This window comes from Pseudoliparis swirei, chromosome 20, assembly GCF_029220125.1.
Source record: "Pseudoliparis swirei isolate HS2019 ecotype Mariana Trench chromosome 20, NWPU_hadal_v1, whole genome shotgun sequence".
NCBI lineage: Eukaryota > Metazoa > Chordata > Actinopteri > Perciformes > Liparidae > Pseudoliparis > Pseudoliparis swirei.
Window position 1 is genome coordinate 6,371,377 of NC_079407.1, and position 26,496 is coordinate 6,397,872.

The 26,496-nt window shown below is 44.3% G+C and overlaps 1 protein-coding gene across 4 annotated transcripts in view; it reads left to right on the forward strand.

The window, feature by feature from the left end:
• Positions 1 to 1,469: 1,469 nt before the first annotated feature.
• Positions 1,470 to 26,496, forward strand: part of kirrel3b (kirre like nephrin family adhesion molecule 3b) — a 172,509-nt gene continuing 147,482 nt past the window's right edge. For all 4 annotated transcript variants that reach the window (XM_056441963.1, XM_056441965.1, XM_056441966.1 and 1 more), the window contains exon 1: positions 1,470 to 1,593. In XM_056441963.1, coding sequence (XP_056297938.1) covers positions 1,470 to 1,593 — 124 coding nt within the window. The remainder of the gene's footprint in view (positions 1,594 to 26,496) is intronic.

Here is a 26,496-nt window from a genome sequence, read left to right on the forward strand (position 1 = left end):
AAGATAAATATGTCATTGGAAGAAGAAAAAAAGTATGGTACTCAAAAGTTCCTTATGAAACTACAAGTTTGCTCCGGATACAACAATAATCAAATACATCAAATATAGAGTTCACGCAGAGTGAGGCAATTAACAATTAAGAAGTTCAACCTGTCGCCATGACAACCAGAGACTTGTGCTTTAATACTATTCATACTGACATTCATCTGGAGATGACACCATTATCTTAACTTATTTGAGATAGCAAATTGAACACAACTCTTAAATGTCATGTACCAATTAATATTAACACATATGAAAATGAATTGCATTAACTATGTTGTTGTGCAAAAAGAATGCAAATTGAATGGTGACTTTTCTTGAAATCCTCCAGTTTCCCTGACATACAGCAGAGCACGGTGTTTTATAGAACAAGACATGTAGGGCGCTCTTTTATTCCTGGACTGCAACATGTGCCTCTTTTTAAATAATTAACAAGCAGAACCGGCACAACTTGTTTGTACGCATGCGATGCACTTTAGCATTTTTACGATATCTTGCATTGTGGCTCTTTGAGCAAGTGACTCTAATTCACACCGAATAACATAAATAAAATAACCCTACTATTTAATATTACAGCTATGGCTTTGAATGCTAATGGAGTCTTGTCCCTTTCTCAGGGTTGGCAGCTCACAGTTAAATGATATGCCCTCCATAGAATCCCCCCAAAAAAACAAGGAGGAGGAGGGGGGGGGGGACACTGCACTTTTTGTTTTGTGGATGCCTGTGTTATTTGTAGCTATAGAGGCCAAGTCGCTCCTTTTCTCATTCTAATTGCTCCCTCTCTGTTTCCCCCACGGCAGCTCTCGTTCCCAGAGAGGACCCGAGTCTCCCAGCCTCTCACTCAGCCGCAGCCACCCAGACAGAGAGAGAGAGGGGGGGGAGAGAGAGAGAGAGAAAGAGAGAGAGATGGGGGGTGGAGGGGGAGGAGGAGTCTAGTTCTGGAGCTCCATCCCCTGACTGTCTGCTGTGTGATGTGAGTGGTGGAGCCAGAGAGAGAGAGAGAGAGAGAGGGAGGGGGGAGGCAAGTGAGGACTGAAGAGATTGAGAATAGATGGGCAACAAGAAACCGTGTGAGAGAGCGAGATAGAGAGAGAAAGAGTGAGCGCGAGTCAGCAGCAGAGACACAGAAAGTCTACGGTCGCTCATCAACAAGGGAGCGCGCGAGGCGACGCTCACCACCGACAACTCTGAAGAGTACCACAGAAGAGGAGAAGGACACTCGTGGAGAGAGTGAGAGAAGAGGAAGAATCAGCAGCAACAGAAGAAGATAAAGAAGAAGAAAAAGAAAAAGAAGAAGAAGAATTGACGCACTGAAGACAGACTACCAGCCTGGTAAACGGAGACGCCACTGAGGGACTGTAGCCTCCGCCCCCCCCCCCGTCCCCGTACCCCCCAGCAGCACAGAGGAGCACTGTCTCATCTCGTGCATGTGTGTGTGCCTGCCAACTTCAATTTCAAACTCGCCCACTGTCTCTCGTCGTAGGTTTTGCCCTCTCCACTTCACAGTCATGATCCCTCGGGTCTTTCTGCTCCTGTGGATCTCCGGACATGGTGAGTTCTCCAGATGAAGTTGCTTATATTCATATCCCATCTCGCGTGATTTGGTGACTGCTGTGTGACGGTGTCTTTGCTGTTAATGTCTCGAGTCGCTCCTGGTTCACATGCTTGTGATATCGAGCGATTGCGCGTGTGCACTGTGTGGGGGCTGATGCCAAACGAGAAAGAGGGGAATTAGAGGGAGGGCAAGTCTCCGTGGCGCTGTCCTGGGGCTGTGAATAGTTGCGCGCTACACTCGTTCCCACCAGCCAGGCTCATTGTCAGCTCCACACCAGACAAGTTAAGCACTTCCCGTGCGGGCTTTATATTCCCCGTGCCACGCATTGACGGTGCCCTTTAACCCCACATCCATTCAGTCAAGCGTCCGCTCCGGAGTCACATTGTTTTGAAATGACAGCCGTTTCCTTGTTGAGTCCAACTACAGGGAGGAGGGCGGGGGTTCTGGGCAAAAGAAAAGTTCACGGGGTATAAGCGCAGACCCGTGCGTAAAGCTTGGCAACTCCAGCCTTTTTTGGGGACAGTAGCCTATCCGCTGTTGTTGTTGTTTCTATTCCTAGACATGTTGCTTGTGGACAGAATGAGGATGGATGAGTTGTTTCCCCGGCTTGCCACCAGGTGGTTGTCTTTGGAAGACAATAGAGGTTGAGTTAAAGTGTGCAGCAGAACTCTACCCTCCGGGGTGTCCGTGGATTTTGGATGAGACGGACACACACACACACACACACACACAGGGGAATAATTAGACGGATGATATGGGTCAGCTCCGAGCGGCATGCCGGACCCGCGACCAGCGCACCCGGCTGACGCTCCGCGGGGTTCGGGGGTCAATGACACAGCGGACACCTCTCTTTTCAAAGTGTGACCCCGTGGCGTCGGACCACATTCTAAGGAGGGCACGGCATGAATGGATGCGTGTCTGTCGGTGTTTGTGTGTGTGTGTGTGTGCGTGCGCGTGTGCTTGTTTAGCGGTGTCCCAGAGGGAGTTGTAACCTTTTTCACAGAATTACGCAGACATCTCAGAATATGAGGTCCTCAGTCTGGCATTGAACTCGGGCCGTTTCACACATGCTGATTTAACAGCCCATCACAAGTGAATATATATAAACAAAACACTCTTCATCAAATACAACATTCTGCTCTGGTGCTTTCCCCACCGGCTCATTTTTCATGTCAAATTGATAACATCAGCGGGGCCTAATTTGAAACAGATTCTCTCTCTCTCTCTCGCTTGGCGTCTCCTCCCATCCTTTTAACGGGTGTCGATCTCCTCTCCGAGATTGTTTCATCTGCATTATCCGTTTTCTTTTTTATCGACTCTGGTATATAGGCTACAACCGTTTGTCTGTGTGAGCTGCTGCTGCCCCCCCCCCCTCCCCAGAGACTGGACAGAGCACAACGGGAGCTTCCTCTCGAGGTCGTGGCCTTCGCCTCGGGGCAGTTACATAGTGCATCGGCCACCGTACCGAGGCTGCAATTACTGGTGTCGCTGCTTTGCTGTATTCTGCCCCCTCTGTGTGTCACCGTCAAGTAATTCTGTCCCATCTGTGCGTACTGTGACGCAGATATACACCGTCAGTCATTAGTCCCTTCTACATTTTGTGTGAGACATCTGTTGAGTTTCGTGGCCACGACTTATTTCTGCTGTATTGTCATTTCTCGCACGTTTTTTCCCCCCACGAATCACGTCCTCTTCATATTACACATAGAAGAAAATGCAGATGGAGTTTGATTTATCGGCATTCGCACATTGTTTCGGTGACAATTCCATTTTTATTCACACGTTATCGCAGGCTTAACTCCGGTTCCAGGAACAACTAACGCTCTATCTACAACTGGAATGAGAAGAGAATTGCGGTGTATTTCAGCAGTTAGTTATTACCATAAAATAAAAATACTTCTTTCCCCGCCAGGTAAACAGGGGATAACAACCTATAACTTATCTATGCGTATACCTCTGAGGAATAAAAAAAAAAGTGCTTCCACTGTAGCTTACTGTCGTTGAACAAATTACGGGTCTGTTTATGTGCCGAGTCGGTGTCAGCAAAAATAAAAAAAGCTGCAGAAAACAATTTCGTTTTTATGAACAGGGGGACAGAGGGGAGTTGTGGCCATGGCAGTCATATACTTAGACGCAGTTATCCTGCGAGAGTGCGAGAACAGACGGGGAGGAATGAGATAATGAGCAAGAGAGAGAGAGAGAGAGAAGAGGCGATGCATATGCACTGGGCACTTTGCTTCTCTCAACTTTGGGGCAAAACAATTCAAAAATAACAAAAAAGAGAGAGAGAGAGAGAGATCTAGAAGGAGGGGAAGTTGCTGCGAGATGCTCGCTGTGCTGTTACCTCACCCAGGGCACCTTTTTTCTATTCGCCATCACTCCTCCTGCCGGTTGACAAATGACACAGCGGTGCCAGTCCGGAGGATCAGGGAGTCTAGGGGACACATTCACCTCAGGCCAAACGTATCCAGGACCGCCTCGTCCATCTCCTCGCACCACCTCTTACCCATTTTCCTCGCATCGGATCTTTTTTTTTTTAGGGGGGGGTGGAAGGGTAATTTATGTGAGAGCACAATGTCCCGGTGGAGGAGGGGCAGTTCAAGAATATTCTTGTCCTGGATGTTCCAGGCTCTGAAGAAAACACGCTTGGGGAAAAGTCCCACGTTTTCGTTGTTAAGTGTCCGGGGCTCAGCTCGTCTCCTCCCCCCTCTGCCTTATTTCCTCTCTCATTTCCCCTCTTTTTCTTTCTCTGAATGACACCTTGGTCCACTGTCTCCTCGACCCACTAGAGGCAGTGCTGCTGCACAGGACGGAGATCCCAATCTTACTAAAAAAAATGTCCCCCTGCCCAATCGACTTCATTAAATTTCAGCGCCTTGTGTCAGAACCCCCAATTTCACCACCCAGCCAGACTAATCTGTTTCCTCGTCCTGGAAAGCTTGTTTTAGCACCCCCAAAATGTCATTTACTGCTGTCTATTAACTGCTGACTGACGACTCGAAATCTGCTTTTCATGGGCGCAAGGCTTTGATACATATTTCTCAACCAAAGTTTAATTAAATGTCTTTCCAATGTCATGTCTGGATTTTTTTTAGAGACGGAAAAAATGATCCTCAAAAGAAAGAAAAAAAGAGATACAGCCCCCATTACGTTGCACAGCACTACTCGCACATAAATACCAACGTTCAGGCTCATTATCATGGAGAGTTATCTGTGAGCAGGACACACTGCTGTCTGATGGACGGATTATGATCGTGATGACTCAGCGGTATTCAAATCGATTCATCCCCTTTCTATCGGAAATCTAACACCAATGTACATTTTCTTGCATGTTGTCATAACCATTGCAGTCATATTTATAACCCAAGTAAGATAACTTCAAACCACAGAACAAAGACTAAATATGTCTGTTGGAGCTATTTGTTTTGACATTTGTATTTAGTTTCATTGTAAAGTAATATTGATTAATCATTGCCTATTTGTTATATTTTGATATGTTAGAAGAGCTTTTTCTTATAGTTTTAGTTTAGTTCATTGTGATTGTTGTTTAAATATATTTATTTATTGGATTGGTTCACTGATTGGGTAACACTGGCCACCTGTGGTTATATGTAGGTGTGGGTAGCTTCAGGACCAGCATGCACTGGGGTGGCCTATGTTTTTTTTTGTTTCTTTAGTAAATAAATTATAAGAATAATGACATATGGAAATGGACATTACTTTCTTTTGGCTCCGTCAACTCAAAAACCCACGGTGCGTCAGAGGCAATTTGATTTATAGTTTTATAAATTGAGTTTTTTGGACAAATGGCCACTACAATGTCCATCTTCAGACGGGAGTCTGCTGCATATCTGGTAAGAAACACAAAAGTGTGCTTTCCCGTGTGTATGACTGGCCCTCCCCACACATGGCAGTTGGTATGAGGACTGCTAATCCTCTCTGGATTATGCCACACAAACACTTTGAGTGACAGATGATGCCATCAATTCCTGATGGGGCCCAGTGGCATGCAGTTTTTTTTCTTGTTTGTGCTTCATGTCCCATCAAGGCTCGCCAGCTTAAGTCACCTCAGCCGCTGTGACCCCTTGCTCATTTCTGTGCCACGATAGATTAAGCCCCCTGTAATCCCCTTGAGCCGAGTGCCCTGTTGGATATTTATGGTAATACGTAAACATATGAATAAATAATCTAAGATGCTGCTGCTGGACAGCTCAAACTCGCAAGTCCATAATGTTTGCCCAATGGTTGTCGCAACAACGAGATATGCCTTTTTTCCAAGAGAAATCTGCTTCGGCTGTTATTGCACTAGATACATAAATCAATAAACAAAGAGATGGGCTTGTGTACATGTAAGAGCGCAACCTTTTCAAATGTTTCAGTTGCCGGCAGTGCCAAGTTCAAACATTCGGGCTGCAGTACTGGAGGAAAGCCTCATTTCGAGTCTGTCAGGATTCAGGTCAGCCAGGGAAGGGAATATGATTAGTTTGGAGTGCTCTTGGAAAACCAGGCAATGATCTGCTTCCTCTCATGCAGCCAGTCAGCAAAAATCAAGCTGTTTACGGTCGGGCGTCATTATCCATCTCCAAGACTCTCTTACCAGCCCCAACAGTTTTCTTTAGTACCAACCAATCAAGCCCCAAGCGCCTCATCTCCTCTCTCCCTGAGACCCTGCTGCTGGATCTCATTCCTCCGGGATGAATTAATCCAGATTGGAGCACTCAGCAAAAGGGCATTATCCCGGATTACATGTTCGTTGGCACGGCAGTGTTAAGTATGCTGTTGTGATCACTGGGTCACCTGCAGCGGCTGGGTCAGCGGCCGCACTTCTGCTTTCTTTATTATTAACATACCGTCTGAGAAGGTTATCCTCGGATGACAGGATGAGAGAGGTAGTTGGATTTTTTTTTTTAAAGAAACTTGTCAAAGTGCCGGTTCATGCGGGATATTGTGCGGAAACCCTTTCTAGCCGCAATCGGGATTTTATTTGGTAACAGATTACGGGGTGGATTAATGGCTTCTAAATTGCAGTTTAATGCACATGAAACAACAAGCAGAGCGACTAAAGTCAGCTCCGCAGGGCTGTGTGTTAAGTTGTGGGGGTGCTGTGACTGGAGTCGTGGTGGATCATACTTATTTTTCAAAGCATCGGCACAACGGGGCTTAAAGACAAAAAATCTAATGTTGGTGTTTTTAGCTCGACTGTCTATTTTATGCAAATCCCACCTCCTACCTAGCCGAGGATTTGATGGATATGCTTTTTAACTCGCTACTGTTGAACAAGGTTGGTTCAAAACATATAACAAAACAAAGTTTGTTCCTTTCTTGTCAAAACCCTACTTTGCAAAGCTGAGGAATTAATATGATTTTTGTTCAAGATATTCATGCTGAGAACATTTTCATTTTATCTTAATTTCAGCCTCTATTTATTTGTTACTGAATAAAAGTTCTCCCCACAGGGTTGCATTGATTCAATCTTTTTAAAATATGAATTATCTGTTATCTGTTGGCAGGGGTTTCAATCTGGCCGGCGTCCTGGGGGGAATTCAGTGGTAAATAAAAATTGTACAAATACGAACTCACTAACAAACAGTATTTTTGAAATAAAAAACACTGTTTACATGTTGCACTTTATTTTGAAAATAAAAAACATACCTAAAATAAACATCTAAATATAAATAAATAAAAAATATAAATAAATACATCTTACAACTACAAAAAAATACTATGGTTTATTGTCAGGCATACCTTAATTGAACCATCTTATCAAATTCATGCCTCTTTCAATTTATGAGATCTTGCTTATGTTATAAGATCTTGCTATATATATATCAATATTTCACTCTGTTTCATTGCAGCCATTTGCTAAAATCAAAAAAGTTCATTTTATTTCTCATTAATGTACACTCAGCACCCCATCTTGTTAAAAAAACAGAAATGTAGAAATGTGTGCAAATTTCTTAAAAAAGAAAAATTGAAATATCACATCACGCATCATTTCTTCTTCTAATAATTGTCACGGTCTGGCTCCAGATTATTTTTCGCTGTTTGAAAAGCACTTCTCTTCTTGCCATTACCAACCATGTTCTCCTTTTTTTTAGCTCATCTGCTATGTAGCCTTGTTAACAAATGCAACTAACATTGCCCAACTACTAATGAAGCCCCCTGTTGCTCGGTCAGTTGCTTCTCTTTTTCAGCACACAAATATTGTTTCACCACAAACATTTCGTATTTTATTGATTATCAACTGTAACACTGTTTCTCTACACCTACATTGCAGGACCATTCGCAGTTCCGCATGTCGTCATTCCGTGCACATTTTAATGAAGTGTTATCTTTGCTTTAGAGTAAAGTTCTTAGTAATGTAATGAAGTCATGAAATCGAGTTGAAGGGACTTCAATACTGATGTATTATATCTGTGTGACCTCTATAAGTAAACGAGACCATTAGCAAGAACATTTTCTATTTCTACATAGTTATTATTAATGCTTGTTGTCGATTCCCGCAAACTGCTCCAGGTCAGGCTCCAGCAGGTCCTCCGACTCCATAGTTTGACCTTGTTCATGACTGTATATGTCACGGTGCTATTAACGTGGACCCAAAAGCACGACTCAGACAGGAGTAAGAAAGATGACTGTCTTTGGTTGAAAACAGGCTGGATCAAAGCCGGGAGATCAGTACAAGAAGCAAACAAGTCCAAAAAGGGGCGGGGCGGGGCAGAGAATCAGAGGTCAAGACAGGCAGGCAGGGTCAGAACAGGCAGGTCAGGAATATACTCTAATAACGCTGGAGAACTTGGCAGGAAAACACAAGACAATCTGGCCGAGGACAAGTGAAAGTGAGGGAGCTAAATAGTGAGGGACTAATGAGGGGATGGGCTGCAGGTGAGAAGGGCGTGAGGACCAGGTGAAGGTAATGAGGGACTAACGAGGGAGTGATCAGAGGCAGGTGAAGGGAGTTGGATTCACGAGATGGGAAGCAGGATCTGGAATGATTTCACTAATCACTTCAATATGTAATTGGAATGAATTGATTGAAATGACACCAGCTAAGGCCATCCGACCTCTGCAGCTCATCCAGAATGCTGCTGCTCGACTCGTCTTCCGCCTCCCGAAATTCACCCACACCACTCCGCTCCTCCGCTCTCTTCACTGGTTACCGGTGGCCTCCCGCATCCGATTAAAAACATTGGCTCTTGCGTACCGTGCTACGAACGGATCGGGCCGCGTCTACATCCGGGATATGGTCAAACCTCACACTCCAGCCCGTTCGCTCCGCTCGGCAACGGCCAAATCGACTTGCGCCTCCTGCACTTCGAGCTAATCACTCGACTAAATCCAGATTCTTTGCTGTCCTTGCTCCTCAGTGGTGGAATGAGCTCCCCACTGGCATCAGGACAGCAGAAAGTCTCTACATCTTCACCCGGAAACTAAAAAAACGTATTTTCCGACGATATGTGATTTAAAAAATAGATTAACACTTCATAGGCACTAAAATGGCTCTTACTTATGGTACTATTACTTATGGTACTTTTGTAGTTCGACTTTCTAAAAGAAATGCTACTTTCTGGATTCTTGTTGTTCTGAGTTTGTACTCTTGGTTGAATGCACTTATTGTAAGTCGCTCAAGATAAAAGCGTCTGCTAGATGACATGTGATGTAATGTGACACCTCATATGTAAACTTGACACGCGGGTCGGTGCAGCTCTACGTCGGAAGGTCAAGGTTTATAACTTGTGCCTGATTAGTGTCGTCGCTCTCGCCGTATGCTGAGCACATGCACGCACCCTTATTTTGAAATACGGTCATTTATGTATGTTGTTACATGCCAAGAGGCCGCCGCATGGTCGGCGGTCATGTATCCCATGCAGGGAGTTTTCGTCGCCGCTCGTTACCGGAAACCTGACGTCTGACTCATCAGTATGTGCAACACATCCACGCATACTCTGCCTTGTCCCGGTCTCTGGGAGAGCACAACGCTCTCCGTGCAGTAAATCACATGGCGGCGGCGGCGGCGCTGACCGTGCTCTGCAACGCGCTGCTGCCCGTTTCCCCCCCGCCGGGCGTCCCGCTATTCCTCCAAAACGCTTGCGAGTAAACCCACGAAGCCGATGCAGGGACGTGATTGTGAAGGGCTTTTAGGCCGGAGCGCGCGAAGATGCATGTGGTGCTTCAGCACAGGAGGCACTTGAGGAATTGGGTTGCTGATCTGATAACGACTTCCCGGTGTTTGGCGGGAAGTTTCTGGGACAGCTCAATATTACACCTGGATGAACTCGGCCATCTCGCCTCTGCCGCGTTTTTCTCCCCATCACTTCCTCTGCTCCTCACCGTCCCAACATTCTCACGCCGAAGGTTCATCACAGTGGCTCCTACCGCACAACTTCACATGCATTTGCTGTGTGTGTGTGTGTGTGTGGGGGTAGCCTATGCAGGTGAATGCGTGTACTGGCGTGACATGATCATTAGAGCTGCAAGCCCTGAATGGCACTATAAATGCAAATCAGCCTTTTAACGTGAACACGCAGAATCCGCGGAGGGCGAAGCTTCTCACGTGTGAATGAATGCGGATGTGTCTCTGTCCGCCATCACAACTTCAGCACATCTTCTGAAAGCCACAATGTCAATAGCATGTACACTACCGTTCAAAAGTTTGGAGTCACTTAGAAATGTCTTTATTTTTCAAAGAAAAGCACTGTTTTTTCAATGAAGATAACATTAAATTAATCAAAAATACACTCTATACATTGTTAATGTGGTAAATTAATATTCAAGGTGGAAGTGTCTGGTTTCTAATGAAATATCTCCATAGGTGTATAGAGGCCCATTTCCATCAACTATCACTCCAGTGTTCTAATGGTACATTGTGTTTGCTAATCGCCTAGGAAGACTAATGTCTGATTAGAAAACCTGTGCAATTATGCTAGCACAGCTGAAAACAGTTATGCTGGTGATATAAGCTATACAACTGGCCTTCCTTTGAGCTTGAAGTTTGTAGAACAAAATTAATACTTCAAATATTAATCATTATTTCTAACCTTGTCAATGTCTTGACTACATTTTATATTCATTTGATAAATAAAAGTGTGATTTTTCATGGAAGACACGAAATTGTCTGGGTGACCCCAAACTTTTGAACGGGAGTGTACATAACCCTCCCTTTGTCGAGGCTGTTGCATGGTCTCTGATATCATCAAGTCCACTCTTGGAAAGACAGGGTTCATACGGTCATGGAAAACCGGAAAAAGTCAAGGAATCTAAAAATTGCTATTTCCAGGCCTGGAGAAGTCCTCGAAAAAAAATTGAATCCCAAATGTTTTCTAAAAGTCATGGATATTTTTTTATATTCAGAATATCATTTACACAGTTTGATTAACAGAATAAACATGTATATACATATTCATTTTTTTAATCAAACGATGGTCTCTCATTCATTTGTGTCATTTTAAGGTATACTCATGTATACACCAAGATTTCACATAATGTTTGGCTATGGAAATTTAGTTTAAGGTCATGGAAATCCATTTGTCAAAGAGTTGAAAGAGTTGTAAAACATCCAGGTGTGTGTGTGTGTGTGGGACAGGAACACTTTACCGATGTGCATCCAGCACACTTCCTAAAAATGCACACACACAAAAAAAAAAAAATTAATGTGCCTCCATTTCAGTAGATGCATCTAGATTGTGCTCAGCAGTGCTAAATGCTAGCGCTCGACAGCTTCTATGTCATAAAAGGATAAGAACATAGTTCCCTCTGTGGTAGCAGACACCGATAGCGAGAGGCATGGCTCTTTTAAGGCTATTTGATCTGGCACTGAAACCAAAGAATGTTTTATTCAGGGTAGCACATCACACACACACACACAATAGCAGCACAAACTTGCTCTTGATTGAAGCCAAAACTTTTGAAATCCTCAAAGGGGGGGGGGGGGGAATGTGAAGCTTTGAAAATAAAAATAAATAAAAAACTCTGCCACCTTCCCCCAACTCTCCCACACACTATGTAGATGTGTGGATTTTCGTTTTTTCCCCTCCACCAGATGCCAAATGAAGGCTTTGAGCCACCTGCCTTTCCCCACTAAGACAATTGGGCAATCGGGGGAAGAAAGGCCCATTCACTACTAGTGAAGATCGCAATGTTAGCATAGGAGCCAGACACTGCCCTGCATGCGACCTCTCCCCCGACAAAAACACTCTTTCAACACCGCCGATCTTGGCGCCGTGCCAACCCGGCCTCCTATCTGTGTGTTTGCTGAGGGAATGTATCACCAGTGGCAGGGAAACTGTGACACGGGGGTGCTTGGTTTGCATGTTGATAGAAGATCCCCTCGATTGGACCCGAGATGAATTCAGCGTGAGCCCCGTGGCTCTGTGTCATAACAGTTGTTTACAAGGCAAATCTTCTTCTGGCACAGCCGTCCCGCAAGAAGACATGCATTGAAAGACACACAGACACACACACACACACGTTCTATACTCGCATTACCAAAGAGCAATCTGCCAGAGCACAGACAACGGATAAGAAACCCTTAAGTGTGTGAGCAGTGAGGGCTGAACACTATTGGTCTACAGCAAGATATAAATTAGGATTTGTATTGATCCTCCAACATTAATATATCCTTATATAAGAAAATAGCTTTATTGATTGCCAGCCTGTGAGTCTGATGTTTCTTTAATATGGTACTGCTGGGATTCACTCTGCCCACTTTAATGCGCAGCCTATTTTTATACGCACTAATAACGTGGTGCCACAAGCAGGATCAGCGCAAGGCAATATTTAGATAGATATTCCGATGCTCTGGGTCCCTGCAACACTGCACCTCCAGTGCCTCCTATCTTAAGTTGTTCTTGTTTCGCTGTGTCTCTGGGAACTGATGTCAGAGACCTGATCAAATAAACAAAGTGAATTAAAGTGTGCTGTGATTAATTGTTGGATGCCACTCCACTATTCACTTTGCTGATTTGGAGGTTGAAGAGCTCTTGTCGCACTGTGATTTTTATTTTATTTTATCAAGTGCAATTTAATATTGTGGAGGCTGGCCCAGGCACTGAAAAAAAAATGCTAATGCACATTGCGGAATTTAAATGATTTGCTATCCTTTCAAATCTGTTGGCAGGGGTTTCAATCTGGCCGGCGTCCTGGGGGGAATTCACAGTGGTCATTGCTCAATCCCTGGGGCACATTAGTGCAAATCACAAAGGAGCACAGAAGTCATTTCAGTTTTTTAACTTTCCTTTGGCCGCCGCCCAATGCTAAATGGCATCGCACTGGCTCGCAATACCGGGCCGGGGCAAACCTCTCGCCTCCCTCAGTTCTCTAACCTTTTAAACCCGATTTAATGAAATCAAAATACCGCCGTGCGGACCCATTTGAGACAACCTGAAGTCCAACAGTCGAGGAAGCAGAAGGCCTCGGGGTGAACCGAGGGCAAGGCCATCCATTACATCCCCGTGCAAACCGAGAGCACGGCGACAAAGAAAATGCCTGCGGAGCACGATGATGAACAGACTCCTCGTCAGAAATTGGATTAGAGTGGCGAGAGAGAGAGAGAGCCCTAAAAGCCATGCGCAGTTTATTGAAGCCTTATCGAAAGCGATAATGTTACGAGAGACGGGCCTGTGTAATGACTGATAAGTGCAAAGAACTAACATCAGGCGAGATGCGTATGGTGGAGAGGCAGATCTGCCATTGGTCAACTCATCTTCGTTTTAAGAGCAGGACGTCTAGGACCAGGGGATAGTCACAATGAAATGGACTGTCAATTCCTGGTCACCCTGCGGAGTCATCGTCACAGGTGTATCGAGCTTAGAGAGGCTCAGTGCTCCGGCTCACTGCAATCTAGGTCCCATTTCATCACTGATGCCCATAAGGGGTTTGGGGGGGGGGAATGGAAGCAGTGTTATTGCTGAGATTTGTAGTCTCTCTGAACACACTGATCTCTGCAGTTGTTGGGTTTGTGATATATGAAATCTACACCTGACCATGCACCGTCTCTATATATACAATGCTTTATCTAGGGGAATGTAAGATGGTCCCTACTGATGGAGAGACAATAGAGTGAGAAGTAAGAGGAACACAGTAAAGTACATCTGAGGGATTTCATGGTGTCTTTGGGGGAGGGGGGGGGGGCGGCAAAGCAGGTACAATTTGATAAATAAAAGGATTTCCTCTGAGCTGAAATGCAATGTTATCTTACAGTGGGCGGACGACGGCGATGGCAACACAATGCCTTCCAAGGTAAACAAATATATCCGGGCGCTCGGGGGAAAGAAAGTAAGGAGACGAAAGAACGACAAAGAAAGGAAAATAGAAATCTCTAAAGGGAGCGTATAGAACCAATTGAGCATATCCGAGCCTTGCAGCCGTAATCCTCAACGCCGGTGTGTTTGTCCCTCTCGCTATAATATTTGCGCACATGTGCAAAGAAGCACAAATGCGATTATTCCTCACTTTTGTTTGCTAATTTTATAACTTCATATTGTTTGCCTATCTGAGGCCCCGTTTACACGATGGGAAAACGCACATATTTTCATGCGTTTTGGCCTTTCATTTACACAAAAACTGAGGTTTTATCACGGAAAACGATCATTTCTAAAAACTCCGGCCAAAGTGGAGATTTCTGAACTAGGTCAACGGAGTTTCAGGTTGTCAAACGTCACAGTATGCGACTAAAAATACTTCATGTCATGTGAGCGTCCTATGTTTACAGTTAGTTTGGCCACTCCTACCAGGGTTGCCAGGTCTGTGTGTACCAGCCCAATATCAGAACTCAAAATATGCCCGTGCCAAACCATATACACTGCTTTTAAAGTGTGTGTATGTGGACGTGTCCAATGTCCATGTGTGTACGTGCTGATCTGGAGTCAGTTTGGTAGGATTTGTGTATAAATAAATTATTTCATTTAAAATATGGATTTTTATTTAAAGATATTCATGTAATTTGCATGCAAAATAGGTCTACCCGAACCAGCGGACAACAAATTCAACCCGCGGCAACACTTCATAGGTAGCCCAATTCCGCGGGAAAACCGCGGACCTGGCAACACTGGCTCCTACGTCCAGTGTCGACTGCCTTCATTTTCATTGTCAGGTGCGCCTGAGTTATTTCCTCCTTGACATGAGGATACTCCTCGGATGTCTCGAGTCTTGAGAATTCTGATTGGTTTGCATGTCTTTATCCTTCTCGTTACACTGCCGACTACAGGTTTGGCATAGTTATGACGGCGCCCGGGGGCGTATTTATGCGGGTTCATATAAACAGAAACTTTTTTGAAAACGACCTTGTGTGTACGACGTTATTTTCGAAAACGGAGGGGTATAAATCTTTGTTTCTGTAAATACCCGGCTATGTGTAAACGTGGCCTTAGTCTCAACAGATTTGGTTCACACTACTTCAGAACTGCTGTCCAAGGGAAACACTCAGAGTATTAGAATAACGAGGTAATATATGGGATGTTCGGGGGGTGTCACCGATCCCCTCTCAAAACACCCTCCAGTCCCACACCTCCTCACCCCTAAACTTTCCCATGGTTTTGAGCGTGAATTATTAACAAGGCTTTCATTAAAAAAAAGGACATTTGCTTCGACTCAGCAGAAACTCCAACGCGGAATAATTTGAAACATGGAGAAACTATCTGGTCCGTTTATGTTGGATCTCCTCTAGATGGCAGTTGGCTCTCCAGTTCATGGCTCGTCATCAATCCAGTATGTAAGACCTCATTTGACGAGTAAAAAAATATGCAATCTGTCCACAGTAATTTATAAAATTGCAAAAAATAAATGTATAAAATACATCTGTATGTAATATGTGTTCTGACCCTTTAGATTCATCAACACCAAAGACAAAAAAAATTAGCTGGCATTAGCTGAAGATACACTTCTTTGGGTTTATGGATTTGTATTGTTGTTGTTTTTTACTCCAAAGTAGACATCTTTTAGCTTCTCCCTCAGCTCTGATCCTTTTGATCAGCACCTCCATATTGGATATAAAATGGGGAATGAACAGCTCTGCAATACGAGTGACTTTAAGAGTTCTCTAACTCTTTGAAGGCTGCCAAACAAGTGTCTTTCATCTCAAAAACCAGCAGCTGCCTTGTACAAAAGAAGAGCAGGACAAAATGAGAGAGAGAGAGATGGAGAGAGAGGCAGTATCCAGGGCTGGGAAATGAAATCGTGAAGATTGTGGGATCTCTTTGTGATCACATTTTCCTCTAAAGCCTCCGGTGAGGGAAATGACATGTACTTCATACAGCATTGATAGGCGGGCATCTGTCAAGCATCCTGAACCACCCGGAGTAGGGTGAGAACAAGAAGAAGGAACAAAAACGAACATTTAGCAAGCCAAGCAGACCGTTTGCTTTCCTTCCCTCGGTAATGATATGACAAACTCCCAAAAAATGGGTTGCATGCATGGATGGGCCTCAACAGGTAATGCAGAATGAATCTCACAGACGTACTAATGCTTTTGCAATCTGCCTCTGAATTTGATTAAGTTCTTCTTTCCCCCCCCACCGAGAGCAAATACATCCCTCTTAGCGTACTCGGATATTGATTTGAGCAATACACATCCTGACCATTATGCACGTGCGGAGGGAGCAGAGCAGGGAGCGAATTAAACAGAAACAATTGGCAACAATGGAGAGAGAAAAAATACTCTCGGGATTCTGTTATCCTTGAATTAATGATGGAACGGGAGCAGTAGTGTTTCCCCCGCCGAGACATGAACTAGATTTCAACCAAGAGCTCCCTGGAGGTGAGAGCCGGCATCTCTCCGACAGGACATCTGGTCCCTGAGCATGGCCACCAGGGGGTCGATGTCGCCACCTTCATTGTAACGTCTTCCTCTTTCGCCCTGTTACAAAACTAGGGCAGCAAGCTTTCCATAAAAGGAGAAGGGCGGGCGGGAGGGGGGGGGGGCTCCATTTGCTGGGCCGTGTCGGCATGCCCCATCATTTACAGCCGACAGCTCTAATAAATTACAGCAACAGATCGCTGTGAACAAACAAAGCCGAATGGAAATAAAGTGAGCATTATCAGCCAAGATATAAAAAGGAAGAAGGAGAAAAAAATGCATTAGATTAGTGCAAAGAGGGTGGATGAAAGGATGTCACTCAGGCCCCCATAACACACACATTAAATGAGCAAATTGCCACTTTGAGAGATAGGAAATGTTTGGTACTCATTGCGGCTTCTGTGGAAAATAATGAGAGAATCCTTGAGCAGACCCATCACAAGTCCTCAGAATGCTCCCCCCCCCCCCCCTCTGAAAAGTACAGATTGTTCTGCTCCGTCGGACCCTTTCGCCATCAATTCAGCCAGGCCAGAGAATGCCTGGAAGCCTATGTCGTTAAAATGCTTGGACATGTGGAAGAGGACAAGAAGAGATGGCAGTAAGGTGAAGTGGTATGTCGGGGGAAGCGATTGTCAGGTGCAATCAGTTTGAAAGCTGTCCATTTAGAGTCCTCTGAAAGAAAGGCAGGTCAGAAAGGGTACAAATAGACCGTTCCAACGCTGTAACTTTGTCTTGGGGAGGAAAATAAACACACAAAATATGTCAAATGCAAGAAGAAGTACGACCAGCGGGTATTTAAAAATTTATAAAAAAGCCCCTTCAGAAACTTGAACTGCCAGGTCCACAGTAAGTGTTGTTGAAGCTGATTTGAAAGAATGAAAGCTCCCAGCTTGGCCAAGTGAACACACTGCCTCTCAGTCATATCCAGTTGTTAGAATACATGCAAAGCTAATTAAAGCCCTCCAAGGTGAGTTTAATAACTTGGCACCATGGGCAGTTAAGACCAATCATAGATTATCTTGTGACATTAAATACAGGCTTCCTCAATCCATTCAATTATTACTAGAATTTAAAAAAAAGATATGATTTGGAATTTATTGAATTGTACTCCTGACATTTCAATTATTATTTTTTATTTCCAAAAAAAGCCCTCTGCTTCATAAACTGTGATATCTGGTCTTTTAGAAATGTCTTTCTGCCCACGTTTTAATCGGGTCCCAAAAGAATAGACGCGGCGGTTCGGGGGGGGATTGCCATTTGGCTCTTCCGGAAGAAAAATAAATAAATATATTTTTGTAGTCGAGTGGTTGAAGATGCCGAATTAAATAGTGAAGGATCTAAGCCCTGCGGGGAGGTCCTTAACCGTGGCTGAAGTTTTCTCTAGCCCACTTTGTTAGCCTGAACATGTTGGACCTGAGCCAAGGCTGGCCCGGCACCACGGACGTAGAATCCCATTGCTTCTATAATGAGCTCTGAAAAGAAAACCAAAAGAGAGAGGTCAGACACCACGAGACTCTCATGAAAGCTAATTGAGAATGTCACTCAATAACAATAAACCAATAAGCAGAGCCGCTTCCACTTCATGCACAGGAGCCGTTTGGGTAAGCACTCACGGTGGAGCCAGGAGGCTATCTGGGGCAGGAGAGAGAGGTGTGAGGCGTAATGCGTGTACCCCGGGGGGGACACCCGTACATCTGACATTTCCATGCCCACATTTTGTGTGTATTCCTGTCTTGGCGTGTACCTGTGTGTGTGGGCGTGTGCTCCGCGGAGTGTGTGGACTTTGTGTCTTCGTGCGGATGCAATGTGTGAAGAGACCGCAGAGGGCCATCCAACAGAGGGCACTGCATTTCGAAAGGTGCCACAATGAGTTTGTCACAGAGAGCGTGAACCTGAGGAGAAAGGGACTGCGGAGAAAGAGAGAGAGACGGAGACTTTCCCCAGGCACCTAGGGACTGTCAGACTGATTAAGTCACACGGCTGCAGTAAGAGTTGGGGGGACACGGAACCAGAGCATGCTATAGGGAGAGAGTAGTGAGACAGCATCTTAAAGTTCACAGAATGCAACATGACAGGACAGCTCCAACATATGCCGGTGTGACAGCGAAGCAAATGGATGACTGACGGCAGACATGTTGTCGGGGAAAGGGAGGAAAACGCGGGAGAACTAAACACTAAATGTGCCCTTCTCTCCCTTTCCTTTCGCGCTTTACATTTCTTTTGTAGACGTGCAAAAAAAAAACAGGGGACATATTGGATGTTTTAACTTAACCCTCCTGTTACCTTTAGGGTCAATTTGACCCCATTCAATGTTTAACGTCGGTGTTCTTTGGGGTCAATTTGACCCCAAGCTGTTTTTCACTGTGTCAAACATAAGAAATATCAATTTTCCTTTATATTTAAAGGGCTATTTAGGTAGTCGACAAACAAACATAAAGTACCTCTCACTTAAACTTGGGAAACAATATTAATTCGAATAATTTTCTGGAGGTTTTAATTGCTGGGGTCAAATTGACCCCGAGGGTAAAATATGTTAGTAAATGTGAAGGTAACAGGAGGGTTTAGAGTGTATGGTTCTACACCTATATCTGGAATATAAACAATTCCAGCCCGTTCGCATGCCTGTCACTGCGGCTGTTTGTGTCAGAAATGCCAAGGACCTTGGTGCCCTGGAGAGAGAACGGCAGTCTATTACAGTACGCCACGCGGTGGAATCATCCCCCAGACTAGCTGAACTCTTGTTATTAGTTCAGTGCACCCTGCTCCGAGATGCCTTACTCGCTCTCTATCCGCCACTCTCTCTGCCACTCTAAGGGGCTCCGCAGACGCGTTGGTTTGTAGCAGAAGGGCAGCATCATTAACACAACTGAAGGCTAGCCGCATACAACACTTTTAGCAGTGGAAATGAGACAAAATATGTCGAGTTGCTTCCTCGGTAAAGCCAAGGTATGTGGTTGGTATTGCTCACATGCTGCACATGTTAATAACAACAACAAAACTAGAACGGGCACTCGGTAGAGCGCACACCTTTGCATACCACAAGATTGGGCATTGAATTATGAACATGTTGGCATTAGTTGCATGTCAATTGGATACAAATTGACCGTGCTATGGTAAAAAGAAGATTTTGACCTTTCCATGACCTTGACCTTTGACCCAATTGATCCCAAAATCTAATCAAATGGTCCCCGGATAATAACCAATCCTACCAAATGTCATGCGATTCAAGAATATTTTGACCTTTTCATGACCTTGACCTTTGACCCGATCGATCCCAAAATCTAATCAAATGGTCCCCGGATAATAACCAATCATCCCACCGAATTTCATGCGATTCGGTTTAATACTTTTTGTGTTATGCGAATAACACGCATACAAATAAATAAATAAATACACGCGATCAAAACATAACCTTCCGCATTTTCAATGCGAAGGTAAAAAGGCTGCCATCTCTACTTAGCCCTCCCACGTCTGGCCACCCCCATGCTGAAATTAGCATCACTCATCCTCTCCTCCAGTCCCACTGCTATGCCAAAGCACAATCTATAGCACGTCTAGCATCAACTGCTCGTTGCTCGGCATTCGAGGAGAGAACGGGGCTCCGTGAATTTAAGAGTCATTTAGCGAGACGCCGAGTTCACCGCGTCGGCTCCGAGTTTATTTCTCTGCTGTCTGCGTCGAGCTCCCAAAAATAAAAAAAATGTGCCGAATGACGAACCGGCCCTCTCAAACACTACGATGCAAATTTAAACCCGTGTCGTCGCGACGGCAGAACAAAACAGCGACGGTGAATAGGGTTCAAAGTACTCCGTCAGACAGGAGAGATGAAAAAAAAATCAATAAAAAATGCCTTTGTGAGCGAGCGTGGCAAAATCAATGTGTACTAAACAGAGCTTTGGTCTTTGCACAGATTTTAATTTGTCAGACAAGAACTTGATTCAGCCGCGTTGCTTTCAAAGGGAATTGAAACGGATAGATTTCTTGGTATTGAGGAGCATGGCAGGAAGTTTACACCCATCTCCCCTCACACACACACACACACACTGGTGCAAACAATGGGGGCAGTGTTCGCTTTTGATCAAGGGCATGATGTTGATGACAATGAGAAATCTGCAGGCTGTCCCAAGAGTGTTGTAACCCTACCTTCAAAGTGCACTTGTTTCCCCTCCCCAGCATCCCTCAGCTTCCCTCGCACCGTGTCGACTGGATCTCTTATTTCTCGAGATCAGTCGGCGACACCCAACAAAGCATCACGCCGCCGAAACGGCTCATTACGCATTTTAACGACATTTTCTTTTGTTCAACTCGCAACGCAAACAAGACGGTAAACAAACAAACATTAAACGAACAAACAAGCAAATGAATTCCGTATTAAGTATTCATATGTGTTGTTGAAAAAAAAAAGTTAACTGCGCATCGCTGACTAGTGCAACTCGATGACCGCGAGGCGGCCCGCCGAGTCCACATGGTGTCGTTTTGCATACGTGTCCACGCGCCGATTTGTTTTTAGTGGACATGTGATCCGTGTTAGAGGCCAATTCCTCTTTCTGGTCCATCTCCAGTTTTCTTAAGGCCATCCACCGACACTTTATTGTGCCCTCTCAGCAAGACGGGCATGTAGAGCAATGCTATATGACTGGTGTGGGTCCAACCCCAATGCTGCGGTGGGGTCAGGGTCTGGCCCAGAGACAACAGCTGGGCCCCTCTGCCACTTGCAATACATACTTGATAGCATCATACAACTGCGGACAGCTTGTGGGGGGTCATAGTGACGGACACTTTGATTATAGCACAGTTGTTCCCCGATCTCTCTCTTTCTTTCTCTCTCTCTCTCTCTCTTAATTGGAAATCACCTCTACCAATAGCCCTGTCACTCTAATTAGGCAGATAATGTGGATCGGTGTCTTACGAGTCTTGTGATTTGAACATATAGAAGCTTAAATCAGGAAGCTTTCCAATGCGCCTGCCTTAAATAATCCTTTAATTAAGACTCCCATTAGGCTCTAAGAGCTCGCTAAATAGTGGATCCTCAAATATAGAGATAACGGTTCTTGGACGTTCTCAGCCTTCGTCGTTGGGAGGCACGTGTCGACCCACTTAAGTGTTTATTGCACTACGGATTGGAAAATTGCAATAAAAAATAAAAAAAGCAACAACAAAAATGTTTTCTCGATTACCTTAATCATCTAGAATTGAGAGGCACTGATCATTGAAACCTCTAATCTGTTTACAAGAGAAAGTGAGTCTGAGCCTGTAGAGGCGATAGAGATATTCAATAAAACACACAATGCATTGGATGAATCGAACCGCCAACAGATAACAAAAGGCTTTTCCCCTTTTTGAACACGGATATGCTCGAAAACACAGTTACCGGTGGACATTTGTCCGTTCGGTTTTGCAGTCCATTATCTTGCACCGTTGAAACGAATGTGGATTGTGGATGAAAAGTCAAGGTGGACACCATAAAGCCCAATCTTTGCGAGTAGTTGTTCAGCTAAAGTGTGTTTTCTTTGGATAAACAGACAGAACAATTCAGAGCAGAATAAACACAATCCAGCGGAATAACATTACGAGTCGTTGGCTGGAAAATGAAAAGAATATGCCCACCGAGCCAGACACAGCACGACTCTTTAATCCAGGCACCCTCTTTTTTCCCTCGCTTCTCCTTGCAGAGTGCTCTGAACCTGCTGCGAAATTGAATTTTCCACCCCTGTGTGTAGGTGAACCAGCCAAGCACTGCATTGTCAGAGTACTCAATTAGCTCCCAAGGCGGAAGCCAACATGTTTTCCCAACAGCAAATGCATTCCTCACAGGTCAGGCGCTCATTAGCATAATGCTTCTGTTCCTATAGCGTCGTTAAGAGTGCCGTACCGAGGTTAAAAATCCCCAAAAAAAGCCTGAAGCTTTAATATCAGTGTCCCTCCATGCTGTATTATATATTACTTTGGGGGCAGTGTAGCCTCCAGTAGAAATGAATGTTAACCCCCTGCTTAAAATATCTCTTTAGCATTAGTAAATACCCTTCCTGGTGTAAGGACCCTCGTCCCTTCCCCTTCTTCACATCTGAATTTGCATGATACTTAAGGCGCTCCTCGGAGTCTCGTAGAAGTGGTAAATTAAAAAAAGCTGAGCGTACAGAATGATGCAGGTCCCATAATAAATCAAGACAACAAAGGAGATCTCAGGCGTTAAAAACATCAAATTCTCACTGGAAGTTGTTATATAAGTTTTCCGTAAAAAAAAAAAATGAATCGTGTCGTTTGCTGAATGTGCCGACGTCGGCTGAAGCGTTAGAACTCATAGGTCCTGGCATGCGGCTAAACGGTTCTCTGACGATGGGACTTTATGTTTCCCTACTGGCTGAAAGAAGGCAATAGGAGAGAGAAGCGGAGAGACAAAAGCGAGTCTCAACAACTGGAGACACTCGGTAGCAATGGCAACCCCCGAGTGGAAACCCACACACTCACAAAGTGGCGCTGGAGCAGAGGCGGCCGGAGAGTCGGGTTTGTAATCTGGCCTGCGAGTGCCCTGTGGATTCCCCTCACTCTCATTATCACGGTGCCACCAATTCCAAATTTAGAGCTCCGATGTTTTCCCGCGCCTTGTATATCACCCCAACACACACACACACACACACACACACACGTGGTGGGAGTCTCAAAGTCCCAAAGATGGGGCAGAAATCAAAAGTAAGACGAAGTGTCACTCTGCCAGAGTGGAAGTTGATGCAAGGCAAGGTGTTATGGGTAATAGCGTTCTGCGTGATCCCTTCCTTGTTACCTCCCCCCCCGACACCCTTTATTAATTGAACGTTATTTTTTTACTGGCAAAGATTGTGTAATTATTATTTCTTTAATCTATTTGAAGGAAATCTAGTGATGAACCTGCCAGGTCATAAATCAAGCATCTGATTTGTTTTCTTCTTTCTCCCCTGCCTGTGATCGGTGATGGAATTATCTTGTGTTTTTACCTTGACAAGTGTTAAAAACAACTGGGGCGAAAAAACCCGTTAATGAGTGAAATTGATTTTATTCATAGTCGTGTTGCTTTTCAATTTGAGGTTAAAGCAATTAGAGGTAAGAAAGTGTGAAAATGGATTGAACTGGCTGCGTTTTTTTCCTCAGTGGAAATCAGAGTTGCGAGAACGTACATTAACGCTGAACCATCGCGTGTAGGTGTGTGTGTGAGAGTGTGTGTGTGTGTGTGTGAGTGTAGGCATGTCGTCTTTCAAAGTGGGCATTTGTATCTCCTGTAAAGCTTCCGAGTTAACCTTCCAGAGGCTATTAACGGAGCACTCAGATTAGTGCGCCCTCTATAAAGCAGAGACAGCACCAGGATTAACCTTGTTTTAAATGTGCCATTTGAGGAAGATTGTTTGACCTTACTGTGACCTAGGCTTTGGACAAACCATCGCACTTGATAGAAACTGGCTGTTAATGGACTTCTCAGTGCCAAGAAACACCCGGACGACATATGCTCATGTTTGAGATTAATATTGTTTGCCTTCCAACACTCACAAGTTGCTTTTGCTTCAAATTAATTTCCTTCTTTGGCAAGTTGTTTTGGCCCCTGTCCCTTGGCAGACCTTCTGTGAAGCAGTTTTTTCTTCTTCTTCTCAGAATTACAATAATTTAATACTGTGATTTGATCTGATCCCACCTGCCTAACCAGGATCTATATCTCTTGCCGACAGTCGACACTTTCCGCACCGCTCGTGTCACGGCTTTCCTAAGAGACGTGTAGAGGTATAAACACGCCCAACGAGACAAGCACATTCAGTCAAGGGGCTTGCGTGTCAAATAATCTGATCATGTTGGCAGAAATGATGACGTTTGGACCAAAGACGGTCCAAAACAGGTCAGACAAAGAGATACATGCCTACTACCAACTATTCATACACTCTGTCACTCATTGAATGTGTTATAACTCTGTAATGATTCCTTCTGGTCACATGACATCTATTCTTCTGTCCATCCTGGAGAGGGACCCTCCTCTGTCGCTCTCCTGACCGTTTCTTCCCTTTATTTTCCCTGTGAAAGGGTTTTTGCTATTTCTTGGTATTTTTTTCTGATCCGATGTGAGGTCCTGGGACAGGGATGTCGTATCTGTACAGATTGTAAACCCCTCTGATGCAAATTTGTAATTTGTGATATTGGGCTATACAAATTAAACTGAATACAGACGCAATGCAAAAACAGGGCGAGAGGTACCTTTAATCCTCCCCATTTACAGAGTCCATTGCCTGAGATTGGGGCAGTTGGAATCTCTCCCTCCGAGATGAGCTGCACTTCCTGAGAAAATTAAACAGGATGATGGAGATCAGTGACAATACCGGCAGGATAATCATCCTCAAATCACAGCAATCTGCTTTCAATCTCCACCGCGATATACACGCACTACCGTCAATCTCTCTCCCCACCAAATCCTTAAATCCTGACAATCTGTAGCACTCAGTTTAGGACCTCTGTTAATCCACCTAGCATGCCCACAGAACTGGACCGGAAGGTAGACAACTCCCTGAACACTTTCCTCCCTCTTTAAACACAATTTGACCTTTTACTGTGGCAATTTGTAGACTCAGCATAACCGATCCATTGCCGTTTGACGGCCTCCTCCTAAAGCAAGCAGCTGTGTCATTTGTACGTGGTTCCAATGTGTCTACGCCGTCACTGATACATGAAGTGCAGGAAGAAGGGAACAAAAAACCCAGTTGACTGGAATATCAATTTAAATACCGTCAATGCATGGCGGAAATGCAAAAAAGGAGACATACTTATTATAGGGGGATGCCTTGACAGCAAGCCTGATGTGGGTGGAATATGTTAGGTTTATGAGAAGATGTGTGCTTTTGGATGGTGTGATTAAAGTACATATTGACGCCAGAGGAACAGGAGTGCACTGAATTTGCTACCTTATCATCTTTTTTCAGTATTATTTTCTATACCAGTTACAGACAAAGTACAAGCAATGATATTTCATCAAAAAGTGGATGTGTTGCTTGTGGGCTGTTGGAAACAAGGGTCACAGCCTTCAGGTTAATGGCCAATTTCAGGGTCCTGAAATACCAATTGGCTCACTGTTGAGTTTGATAGGATGAGAAATCTTGATGAATGAAATGTACCTTGACTCTTCGTGATGAATCCACTCGGCTGCAAACCTCAACCCCAGCACCAATTATGGCCTAGAATCCCACAGTGTGACCGTCAAAGAGGTCAGCCACCAATATTTTATTTTCTTGAACATTGATAAGAAGAAAGTGTTCAAATGTTAAATAATGACGTGTATGAAATGAAGCAGATTGTCCTCGACAGCCAGTTCATACACTTTTGTAAATAAAGGAGGACAGTCTGTCTTAGCACAGTATCAAACATGATTACATATTATGATTACAATATATATTTATATATAAATACAAAGAAAAACCGATTCCAGAGCAAATTAAGTTCTGTTCAAGACCATAATAGGCAAGAGTGTTTTTCCAATGCTAATGAAGTGATTAAGGACAGCAATAATCCAGCCATAGATAATGTATAACATATCTTCTTCTAACATCAAACTAATCAACATATATAATAAGGGTTATAGATGTTTATCCACCTTTAGGACCAACACGTATCTGCCTAAACACAGAGAGATCTTTCCATTTCAATTGGTTTCATTTTTTCCCATTTTATTGACATTTGTTCTTGCATCATGGAAGCAGGAAGTCGAACAACAATCAATTAATAATGTTTAAAATAAGTTTTCATAAAGTGTTTCTCCTTCCTTCCGAGGATACGGGCTAAATGTGTAGACTATTACTTTCATTATTTTGTATTAATATCTTATACATCACTCCATTATTCATTGTGATGCCGTGCATGACAACAATGAGAGGAAAGAGAGAGAGAGCGAGAGGTATCTACATACTCACCGTCTCACTCCCTCTTCCTCTCCTTGCGGGTTCTTTGACTTTTAGTTTCCACATCTGATGGACTCGATGCCCACATTGTGTCCAGGGATATTTTTAGTAGCAGTGGCACTAAGCCTTTAGCAGTGGAGCTGCGCCCGCTGTGGAATGAAGAGAGAGGAAACACTTTGTTGGTAGAATCAGGCAGCGTTCTGCACAGC